Below are 12,395 nucleotides of genomic sequence, written 5' to 3'. Positions count from 1 at the left end.
TTTTTCTTTGAAAAATGTTAACTGTTTATTAACTGCACCATTAGAAGAAAGTTGATTTCCTTGAAGATGTCATGCTGCAGTCATACATTAGTTTCATTGAAACACATTAATGAACAAAAAAGAAAGGTGAAGTTGACCTGCATCCCCAATTTATTTTTTGGTGTTCATGATGTTTCAGTATATTTGCGTGCCTAGTAGAGTATTGAGATGAAATGAGTTGACACCCAGGGGCCTGTGGGGGTCTTAATCTGACCTTGGCCATTCCAGTGAACAGATAGGAGTAAATGAACTACTTGGGAATGACCAAAAAGATATTAGAGTTTTTGGTTTTCTTTTTGTTTTTTTGTACTTTGAGTTCTGCTTTTTGTGTATTCTTCTTATTAGATATTTTTGTAACTATCAGGATATTTTTAAATCTTGTGTCTCCTTTGTTGTTTTTTCTGGTTGTGCTGAGCTGCTCCAAGGACTCCTTCCTTTCACACTATACTTGTAAATAGGAGGCCTTGAACTTAAGCTTGAATAATTTCAAAATACGGGTGGTGTCATTGGTGCAGCCCTGCTGTAAGCCTTACAGGGACCAATTGCAAGAGGACACAGTGGCAAGATGTAGAGACTGCTCTGTCTTTTTCATTTTTAGTCAGGAAGACAATGACTCTGGAGAACAGCAGTAACTCCTGCATTCTTCAATCTCAGGTCCTGCCTCTTCCAGTTTCAAAGAATTAAAAGATACACCATCTTGGCAACTTTGTTTATGGATCATCACAGAGAATATGTTGAAATCAGCAATGCTGTCGACCTGACACAAACTCTTTATTATTTTCTTAAGGACCTCGCAGCTTGACAGCAATAAAATGGGTTCTTCCCAATTTTGAACCCCAAACCTTAGATGTCCTTTGTTTTGTCCTTTCACAGTGAATGTGATATAAAACAGAAAACATTTTATAGTACTTTTGCAGAAATTGATGAGCCACTCACAACTTAGTTTTCAATTTTGGTTTTATTTTGAAGTATGAAAACAACGTTTTGTTTCATTTATGTTATAAATTAAGATAAAAAAAAATGATATCCAGGAGGATACAAGTATATAGAAATATTTTCATTAAAGGCTGTAACAAATTCAAAGTATTTTTTTTATTCTATAATAAAAATTATTGAATGTCAGAAATACACATTATAAAACTTATCTTTTTTAAAGCAAAACAGGATTATATATACCAGAATGTATTTAATCAGTACTTTATTTCTGTGCCATTCATAAAATATACTCTCTGTTACAGCTCGCTCTTGGGTCCTTTTTATGAATATTTGCAGTTATAGGGCCAAGAGGCATGTGTGCTACAATAGGCATATAGAGACGACATTTTTAAGGGATTATTTAAAAAAATGACCAAGGCCGTCTCATTGTCACCATTGACCTCCTAATACTCTGAACTGCTTTCCTCGTTCTCAAATGTTTGGTTACTACTGTTGTCTTCTGAAGGGCCAGCAGCAGCCATTTGTTGTTCACTGCTCTGCTGGCTACTGTTGCTCTGAGCGCTGTTTTCTGAAGAGATTGAAGCAGAATTTTGTTCCTCGCTGACACTTTGTGAACTGCTGTTGTTATCTTGGTTGCCTCCTTGTGCAGCCTAAAACACACAGAAATCACCATTTACTACAGAAGTCTATTGAAAAAAAAACTTTTACATCAAAAAATGTAATGAATATTATAACTATTGTATAGAATATATGTTATTGTATGTTTTGTTTGGTACAAATGTAGTTACGCATGTACTGTAGAAATTTACCCTATAATAAGAAATGTCAAAGAACTGAAAACGAAACACCAAAAAGACGCATGTTCATGAAATTAACACCACAAAAGGTAACGGAAAGACAATGGAATTTTTCATGTATCCATCAGCCCATTTTCTGGACACACCTTTTCCAATACAGGTTCATGAAGCACTTATATCCTGACAGAAATAACATAATTGGGATTTAAGGCACATTCACGCACTGACCTACACTCTCCCAGGTAACTACCTCTAGGTAATCTGTATGTATGCAGGGAAAGACATATAACAATTGAGAAATGAAGATTAGCAATGCCATTTACTTATTATTTTCCATGTAATAGGACTTTGCATTGACCCTAGAATGTCCTTTTTTAATTTATGTCATAAATAATAAATGATGTTCCCATTCTTTTTTCATTTCAGGGCCATCAATATTTTCCTTTGATTGTTTATATCTGAGTAAATGTTGTCCTTATACAATAAATGTAACCCCTATTACTCAAATAGTCACTGTTTTTACTGCAAAATTGATTGGGTTTTATAGGAGTGTTTAAATATTGAGGAGTGAACAATGTTAGGACAATTTGTATAGGGTTTTAGAGTGTTTTTATTCACTTAGAAGTAGAGGGTGTATATCTCTTTAAATAAGGTTTTATTTTTGGAATTAAGTTTGCCAGAGCATGCCAGTAATGGCGTCATCCCCTACCCTACCCCTATTACTCAAATAGGTTATTTCAACATAAGAATGTGGGGAATCAGAGTCATTCTTATCAGTTTTAGCATAATGCATCTACCTTAAAAATACAGTATGCAAATCCATCAATGGATACATTGACATACACCCATTACCTACTCACACGGTCAAGACAACTCAACATACATATCCTTGGAATGTGAGCGGAAACTAAAGTTAGAGTATCTGTAGATACACGGAGAAGAGATTTACAGAGCAAGGAAAGAGTATCATGAATGCACTCATCTATCCATTTTGAACTAATTAACCCCAATTCACTGCGATGAAATCTAATATAAAAGACATAACCTAAAATGTGTGGTCCAGCTTATTACTATTTAGTAATATCCCAGAAGCATCAGGCAGAGGGTGGGAATCACTGTGGATAGAATGCCAGTCCATCTCTGTGCCCAGTCATTCACAGGCTCAAACATTCACTTAAAGCACATGAAGCCAATTTAACATAACACACACATGTCTTTGGGAAGTGGGAGAAAACACTGGGAGAACATGAACATATCCTACAGACAGGGACACAGGGCATACATATTGTATTCAATGAATTTAAAAATGTATATCAAATTTATATAAACATTTAAATCATATTTATTTCAGCACCATATTTTTAAAAGTAAATTATTTTTTCAAAAGGTTAAAGTTGATTTAAGGTTTTACCATGCTGAAAAGGAAAGAACATAAATGACAACATTTCAACTGTATAGCCTTCATTATGTGTTCACACCCGATGAAGGCTACATGGCTAAATTGTTGTGTCTTTTACTTTCTTTCTTTTTCAGTGAAAAAAATCACCTTTAATCTTGCATTTTTTTTCTTTGCAGATGCATGCTGACACAGTCCTACACTAACTCATCATATTTTTTTTTTCAAAATTTTCATATATCTAATTTCCCGACCACCAATTTTAAGAATTGAGTGAACTATTCAGCTCATGAATTTAAAGCATCTGAAAAATCTCTAAGCACTTACATTGATTTTTCATACCAGCTGTATCTGAAATGTGAGAAATAACCAGAGAGATACAGTATATAAATATATCTGGAGATTGCATAATAGTCTTCAAAAACATACCTTGACAGGCTTTGCTTTGTTTTGAACAACACTTTTTGTCTTTTTCAGTGTGTCTACGATTCCTTTGACTGACTCTTCAAAATTATCTCCATGCTTATTGATTTGATTCATTTCTTCTTTATGTTGAGTTTTGTACGTCTTTTTGCTTGTCAGTGATCTTGGTACACCTTTGAACATCACTTTTTTTTGCTGAATATTGTCACCACGGATTTCAGGAGTGATGATAATGATTGACATTGTGGTGGAATCAATGGGAGACTCAGTGGTTATTGATGCTGTTGTTACTACAGGGGACTCATCGCTATCATCGGACTCATCGTTTTCATCGGAATCACTCTACAACAAAATTAGACATTACAAAGAGACAAAACAAGTTAAAAAACTCCCCTGTTTACATTGAATGTCTTAAAAAAACTATACAACCCTATATTTCTATTTTCCTTAACTTCAATATGCCATAAAAAAACATTTTTATGTGATGGTCTTTTTAATTGGACTCCAACCCCATTTAAAGCACAAACCTGTTAAACAAGGAGAGTTACTACATTGTTATATTTATAGATATGAGCTGGAATTAAAGTGAAGGCTTTTGCTCAGAATGCAGTTTCCTGTGATTTATGAAGAACCCACCTCATCATTGTCATCGTTGTCATCATTGTCATCATTGTCTTGCTCTTCGCTTGATACAGTTTGACTTTCCTGATAAAACAAAATTAACATTTTTTGTATGCTCAAGCAATGAAACTAACATTAACTTAAATCAACAGGTGATCTATCTATCTAACCAAACAGAAAGTGTGTAATTGAACCAATATACTGTATTTATAGAGCTTAGTTTTGGGGAGTCTTGCTTATTGTCATTTTTATATTACGATGTGACATAGTCGAAAGTGGCACTGTTTCACAGAGAATGAGTGATTCTTCTCGCCCATTCATCCTGTGCCAATCGTGCAAATATCCGTCTCACTCACAATGTGCCATCTTAGAACTGCTGATAACTTACACATACACTTATTTACACATATGTATTGAGTCATGGGGAGTCTTATTTGTTCTTAATTTTTTTGTAAATATTTTTCAGCTTTTCACTAGGTAGTGTGAAAACTGTGATAAATAATTAATGTAACCGTCTGTCTTCTAAACCCAGTTTTTCCAGCACAAGATCTTATCTAGCTAGACCCAACCTCAGCATCCTTCGGGAAAAGGGATGGATAAAACCCATTCATGTTCACACCTTCATTCATTCATACTAGGTGAATTTAGAGACACCAGTGTACCTAAAATAGTATTTCTTAGATATGAGGGGAAACTGCAGAAAATTCATGTTGGACATGGATTTAACACCATGCAAAAAAATGCTGTTCCTCATCTTGAGCAGTTCCATAAGAAATAATATAGGTCTAGGTGAACATTTCTTTGCATTTAATAAATAAATACATTTTTAGTCATAGATTATGTGACAGGTCACAGGCTAACTGAACAAAGAAGTTAATAAATAAATTGAGGCCCTGTTGATAATTTGACACCTTGTGCAAGGCTGCTTCCTTTCAAGTGTCTAAAGCTTTCAGTATTGGCTCTGGCTCCTGGCATCCCTGATTTGGATCGAGCAGCTTTAGGAATGTGGTGTGTTACAAAGAACTAAGTGGTAATTAGTAATTACTGAGTGTTTTCAGTCGTTGTCATAATTAGTAATGTAAAAAAAATACTTGGTATTCCCTGAAGAAGGACATGAGCCAAATGAATAAAAAAGGCAAATATAAGCATTTTTTCAACTACTGGGATATAAAGTAAAACTAAATATTTTTATTTAGTGAAAATCCTTATTTTTTGTATTTAATCTTAAAGACATGCAGTACATTAGGCTGAAAATACAATCAAATAAATATTTTTATTTGTATTACTATGCCATAAAATTACTGCAGTGTGCTAAATACTCCTGTTAACACTCCATTGTTACCTGAACACTGAAATCTTTGTGTCATTCAGTGAAATGGACAAAAAAGTTAGCTATGGAGAATGCTATCATAAGAAGTGAAATGCATCCTAGACTGATACACAATCTGTAAAAAGGAGCCATGCCACTTTGTTTCTGACAAGCATCATGCAAACCATCCTTTTCATGACACATACAGACGTAGGATCAGCTCAGGTTCATTAAGGGCAAAGAAAGCAGAAGCTGGTCATTTTGAAGGTAAAACAATGCTCGCCTACAATAGGATCACTGTTGGTAACACAGTATTAGTAATCTCACTCACTTTCTGCTATTTTCTGCTGCTTGGGGCTCCAGTTTATTTTTTTTCTCTGAAAGCCGCCATCTCTTCTTTCTCAAATTCTCCCAAGGCTTGTCAAAGGATGCACTTCCATGCTAGACAGGTATCCACCCCAGGACAAGCTGTCACAACCTTCCAGGCAGCATGCTACCTTCACATCCTGACTGTAAAGTGTTGTCTGCCAGCTACCTCAATACTTTCCCACAAATCTAGTAAGGGGGACTGAGTAATTTATAGCAACATGACATGTTCTGATCATTTATTTTCAGAGACCCCCACATTTTTGATTAGGTAAACTGGGAGGGGGGAGACCTTGCTTACCTGTGACTCAGCTGAGCTTGTACTTTCATCACTTCCCAGATTAGCATTCTGAAATTAAAATTACATAAACAATTAATGCTGTCAAAATTACAATATAAACTGAAGATTTTTACTTTTTCAAGTATAGCAATGCTCAGGCATAGCACCTTTTGTTTAAGGTAATTAATGGATTTGAAGCTTTGGATTGAGAATTCATTGTCTTTTGATTGGGATTTCTCTTTACAGTTTTCACTAATCAAATGTTTAAATATTTTACATTTCACAGAAGTGATTACGTAAAGCTTCTATTTGATGAAAGTACAACTCTGTCCAGCTAGCATTTGCATAAAAAAATCACATCTTACTGCTCTGAAGAGCTTGTAGAGCCTATGATGATATAGGAAAGCCTCAGTTAGCCTCCTTTGGACTTGTATTCCCTTGTCACAATACTTAGAACAATCAAGATAAGAACAGCTAATTGGATCCAACAAAGTTCACCTGTCCAATCCACTTAGTTCCACCAAAATAACCTCAAGTCTAGTGTTGAAGGTCCTTAATGTTCTATTGTTCACCACACTACTTGGTAACCTATTCCATGTGCCTATGGTTCTCTGTGTGAAGAAAAACATCCTAATGCTTGTGTGAAATTTAACCGTAACAAGTTTCCAACTGTGTCCCCGTGTTCTTGCTGAAATCATAAAATAATTGTCTCAATCCATTGCATTAATTCCCTTCATAATTTTAAGCCCTTCAGTCATGTCTCCTCTTAATCTCCTTTTGCTTAAACTGAAAACTTGCTGTTTATGCAGAAGAGAGTAGCAAGACTACTAAGTGAATGACAAACTGCAAATGATATTGGTATTCATTTGTGACCTGGAAAGCACTGTGCATGGCATTAAATATCAAATAGGCTTGCAGAAGAATCATATAGTGTAAAAGATTGCTAACTAAAAAATACATAATCAGTAGAAAAATCATGAAATAAGGACCCTAACATCCACCTCATGTGTTTGACTTAATCATTTAAGTAATACCAACTACAGAGTTATTGGTTCTAATGGAAACAGGCCTAAAATCACACTATCAACCATGTTCTGGTTGCTGGTGATAGTAAGAAAAAGGTATAAATAAATGAAGTATGATATTCAGAAGGAATACCTGTTGAGGTGCAGCTTGTACTTGAGTCTGTTTATTTTGCCTCATAGCGCCATCTGTGTTTATGTTTGGTCTGGCCTGTAAAAGAAAATGTTAAAAATAGGATTAAGTAAAATGAAGCAAAATGTTGTATAGTGTACTGTGTTATACTTCTGACAACAAATAATATTCAGAAACACATGTAATCCAAAAGTTGGTCAGCCAGCCTATCCCTACAACATCAATGAGGGCACAAGTCTATCACAGGGCTGACTTTGGAATCACTAGTTAAACTACCGCAAATATCAGCCTACACAGCCATGGAGAGAATGTGAAAGCTCTACACAAACAACGAGGCACAGAATTCAAAACCATGGTACTGGATTGATTAAGCAGCAACCCTAATCACTACATCATGATCTGTAAAGCTTTTATTATAATACCCCTTTTATTGAGTTTCTTGGAAAGCAAATCAATAAAGTAATATATATTGTCAGTCACATAATATGTTTAGTTTCCATCTCCTCATGCTTTTACAAACGTATGGTATGTTTTAACTTTATGGGATACACCCTTTTCCGATTATACTTTCATGGGCCACCTCAGCATTGATAATAGAACTGATCAGTTTCATAGTAATTGCAGACCACCTAAAAATGGAAATACAGTATGTTTATTGATACACCAGTGCTACAGCTTTAGAAAAAGTAGGGTATTATAGATGTCAAGAAATCAGATGTTTTTACTATTTCTTGAGACATGACATCAGACACAAAGAGAAGCATTTGACACAGAGCTACACATGAATGGCTAAGTGATCATCCACCCATCCGTCCATTATCCAACCTATATCCTATACTACGTATATCCTACCTATATCCTAACTATAGGGTCACAGGGGTCTGCTGGAGCCAATCCCAGCCAACACAGGGCGCAAGGCAAGAAACAAACCCCGGGCAGGGCGCCAGCCCACCGCAGGCTAAGTGATCATGCATCTGAAAAAAGGAAAACAAGGTAAAGATTGTTCCTACACTGAAAAAACAGGAGGAAAGACTAGAGACAAAGCTTTGGCTATCCCATCATCAGTTGTGAAGACATGAATAACTTCTGCTCTTTTTTCCATTAATATATACAAGAAAGTAGGTACAGTATAGAGTGGCACAGTGGTAGCACTGCTACCTTTCTGTAAGGAGACCAGGGTTTATATCCCTGGCACTCCCTGTTTGGAGATTGCATATTCTCCCTGTGTCCACTGTGAGTTTCCTCCAGATGTTCTAGTTTTCTCCCATGTGCAGGTTAGGTAAATTAATTATGCTAACCTGACTCTAGTGTGTGTGTGTGTGGGTGTGCATTCACTCAGCAAAAGGGCTGATGCACCTGGCAGAGATTGTTCCTGCCTTCTGCTTCATGCTTGCTGGGTCTGGCTCTAGTTGCCCTGCAATTCTGTTTTGGAAAATGCAGTGTATATAAATATGATGACAAATGATGAAGGCTTTACAGATGAAATGTTGTGTTTTTTACCTTCTTTCCTTTTCAACACTGAAATAACCTTTAACATTTGCAATATACAGTATATATCCATTCATCCATTATCCAACCTGCTATATCCTAACACAGGGTCATGGGGGTCTGCTGGAGCCAATCCCAGTCAACATAGGGCACAAGGCAGGAAACAAACCCTGGGCAGGGCGCCAGCCCACCGCAGGGCACACACACACCCACAAACCAAACACACACTAGGGACAATTTAGAATTGCCAATACACCTAACCTGCATGTCTTTGGACTGTGGAAGGAAACCAGAGCCCCCGGAGGAAATCCACGCAGACAGGTCTCCTAACTGTGAGGCAGCAGCGCTACCCACTGCGCCACCGTGCCACCCATACAGTATATATATACAGTATATATATATATATATATATATATATATATATATATATATATATATATATATATTCCAAATCCAGACACCACTCAACCTGATTTAAATGATAATACTGATACCTGTACTTCTTCAGAGCTCTCCCCTGACTCGTTACTATTAGACTGCGATACCTGTAGATGATAAAATAAAAATCATCACATTCTGCCTTATTGCTTTATGTTCCATGATAATATAAATAGCTGATATTACATTCTGAAGGTCTGTTACAACATTTGTTGCTTTTAAATGTTGGATCTTATTTTTCACTCAGCGCATTCTCAAGGCCTTAAAAAATTGCTCCCCAAACTCGGCCCTGGGGACCCACTGTGGCTGCAGGTTTTTGTTCCAACCAGATTCATAATCAGTGACAACATCTGATAACGCTGATCTCATTTAATTAGCTGGTATTATTTTTCTTTTATTCTACATTCAGAAAAGCACAGCAGCATGATTTTTAAATTTATAAGACATTTAGAAATATTTCTGCTTTTGCTATAGATTTAAATGCTTAACTCTCTTTTGTTGATTTCATAATATTTTGCTCTTTCTCTGTGAAGTTTTCCCTCTTCGTTGTAACTTATTAATGACAATTAAAAACGAGCAGTACAGACACCCAGCCAAACAACACTGAATAATCAAAGGCTGCAACTACTTTAGCGTCAGACCCACTAATTAGTAAATAATGGATTAATTAAACATTTAGAACTCCCAGAAAAATAGAATGAAAATCAAGATGAAAATATTGTTAAAAAGAAAAAGAATACATTATTCTCATATAACTGCTTGGTACATTTTAATATACTTTTTTTTTTTTTTTTTTTTTACCAAACTTAGTTTTCTAATTTCTAGATTGTTCCCAAAACACAGAACTTGGGAAATATCAGTTCACTTAAATAGCCCAGAAGCTCGTCGGAACAAAAACCTGCAGCCACAGTGGGTCCCCAGGACCAAGTTTGGGAAGCAATGCCTTAAAACATTACATTACTATGCATAGTAAGATAAAGTCATGCAATAATCAATCAGATATAAACTTCAATTTTCCAAATAAATGCTAACATTATAAAAATTCAAAAGATTCTTACCGGGAGAGTGTACGCTGTTCCCAGCATGAAGATCACCACCAAAGCTAGCTTCATTGTTTTTTTTGTTGTTAGTTTAAATTTATACCTATCAAAAAATGAGTTAAGTAAAAAAAATAAATATATATTTTTACTTCTATATCAAAGATAATTTAATCATAATTGGTTAGAAATACTATTGTAGAAATAGTCTAAATGTTTATAAGTAGCTCCCCCAAGTTGTGTATATTTACAGTACGCTACCAGGCAGAGGCTGGCACCCCATTTAGGTTTGGTACCTCTCTTGTGCCACTACTCCTGCAGTAGGCTGTGTCTCTTTTTAACCCTGGTATTGTACAAACTACAGTGAAACCCATCTAAATGACATTTTATATCTAAAACAAACTACACAAACATTTATCAAAGAACAATACAGAGGACACTGCTAACAGAAAAAAATATATATACTACACTATCACTTATGATGGAAAATATTATCTGAGTCAGCTTTTTTTCCAGTATAGAGTTAAAGGGGATCTACCATCTATACTGGAAACATTAGCAAAGGGCAGGAACCATTGCAAGATGGAATGTCAGTCTATTACTGGGCATATTCATAACTAATCATTAGGGACAATTTAGTCATAGAAAACCCATGTGGACACGAAAGAGGAAATGCACATCACCCAATACAGCCCTTTAATCCTCACACTAACATTAAAAATAAAAATTCTAATCCACCCCATACCACTAACAAAAATACTTGAAAAATGAATTTAAACTTTATGCAAACAATGAAGGTTAATGATTTTCATAGGATGACCAAATCAGTAACCATCAATAACATTAATTGAAATTTGACACTCAATCGGCTGCATTTTTTACTTTGTAGCAAAATATACTTTTATATTCTTGCTCCCTTTTCTTCTAGTTTCTAGACTTCTAGTTAAAAATAATCTGAGAACTTTTACATCTGTCAGTAGCTTGTATTCTTGCACTTTTGTTTACACAATGGTACTGCTTTTAACCCTATCATTTAAAAAAAATGAAAGCCACAAAACCCAGTTTAGCTTCAGTACTGAAGTATTACAGACTGCTAGGAGAACTTTTCTTTTTGAACATGGAAAATGTCAGCCAGACATAGTATTAGTGGTTTCCTCTTGCAACATATCAGCTTTACTTTTTATTCATTTACTAAAATTAACCTCAATATAAATGACACGTGTTGATACTTCTTGTCGACATGGTTTTGTAGTTAGAATTTCAGCCAGAAAGGTGACACTTGCTGTTGTTTTCTTTCACATACATGAATAACAATTTGTCTTTGTTAGCCTTAGGAAAAAAATGAGATGTAGGCAAGCTGGCATAAATCTCTGCACTATAAAACATAAATAAAACAATGAGGAATGTATGCTTCATTATAGGACAATGCTGAAGATTTCAACCCATATAGACTTCAAAACAAGTCAATAATATATTTCTAGAAGTACTAAAATACCTAATATAACCTTTAGAAGTGCCTTTAGAAATGCAAATTTTCAATAGCAACTTTAAGCTCAAAATCTTGAAATATCAAATAAACTACTTAGAAACATTACCTTTTCTTTTTCCTTGATGTCTTGAATTGTTCAAAGATTCTACCTTAAAAAAATGAAATATAAACTATGTTCCACACATAAAAAAAAAAACTTGGATTCTTTCTCGCTGTTGGTGTGCTTCTGCATGTCAGCTTTTAAGCTGTGTCTCAGCCAGAGGCAGCCAATCATCCCAAAAGACTGTGATGTCATGAGGTTTACCACCACTTGCCCACTTCTCCCACTCTTCCTGTCTTCCCTTCAGTAAGTTAACGCAAACATGTAGCACGTCATTAAAATTTGAAAGGAACATAAAACACAGCAGACACTTCTGTTCCAGTCTTTAAAATGGAAGAGAAAAAAAATTCCAGTGGGGATTGAGGATTTTTCAAATATTTATTTATTTGTAAAATTGGTAAAGTTTGATTTACCTTTTTAATACTACTGTAAATATTCTAAGTAGGTAAGCCACAGAGAACAAAAAGAGGAAAACACTGAAATAACAACAATTTATTTTTTATTTCACATATAGCTGACTG

At 35.2% G+C, this 12,395-nt stretch overlaps 1 protein-coding gene across 1 annotated transcript; it reads right to left on the bottom strand.

Moving 5' to 3' along the window:
* Window positions 1-978: 978 nt before the first annotated feature.
* LOC114652085 (osteopontin-like) lies at window positions 979-12,023 on the bottom strand. Its single transcript, XM_028802273.2, has 8 exons — window positions 11,881-12,023; window positions 10,307-10,391; window positions 9,305-9,355; window positions 7,326-7,400; window positions 6,189-6,236; window positions 4,228-4,296; window positions 3,598-3,933; window positions 979-1,625 (listed from the first exon to the last, which is right to left on the bottom strand). The coding sequence occupies exons 2-8, from the start codon at window positions 10,358-10,360 to the stop codon at window positions 1,419-1,421; spliced, it is 840 nt and encodes a 279-aa protein (XP_028658106.1). The 5' UTR covers window positions 10,361-10,391; window positions 11,881-12,023; the 3' UTR covers window positions 979-1,418.
* Window positions 12,024-12,395: the final 372 nt, after the last annotated feature.

Source organism: Erpetoichthys calabaricus, chromosome 5, assembly GCF_900747795.2.
Source record: "Erpetoichthys calabaricus chromosome 5, fErpCal1.3, whole genome shotgun sequence".
Lineage (NCBI taxonomy): Eukaryota > Metazoa > Chordata > Cladistia > Polypteriformes > Polypteridae > Erpetoichthys > Erpetoichthys calabaricus.
This window is presented reverse-complemented; position numbering and strand designations above follow the sequence as displayed.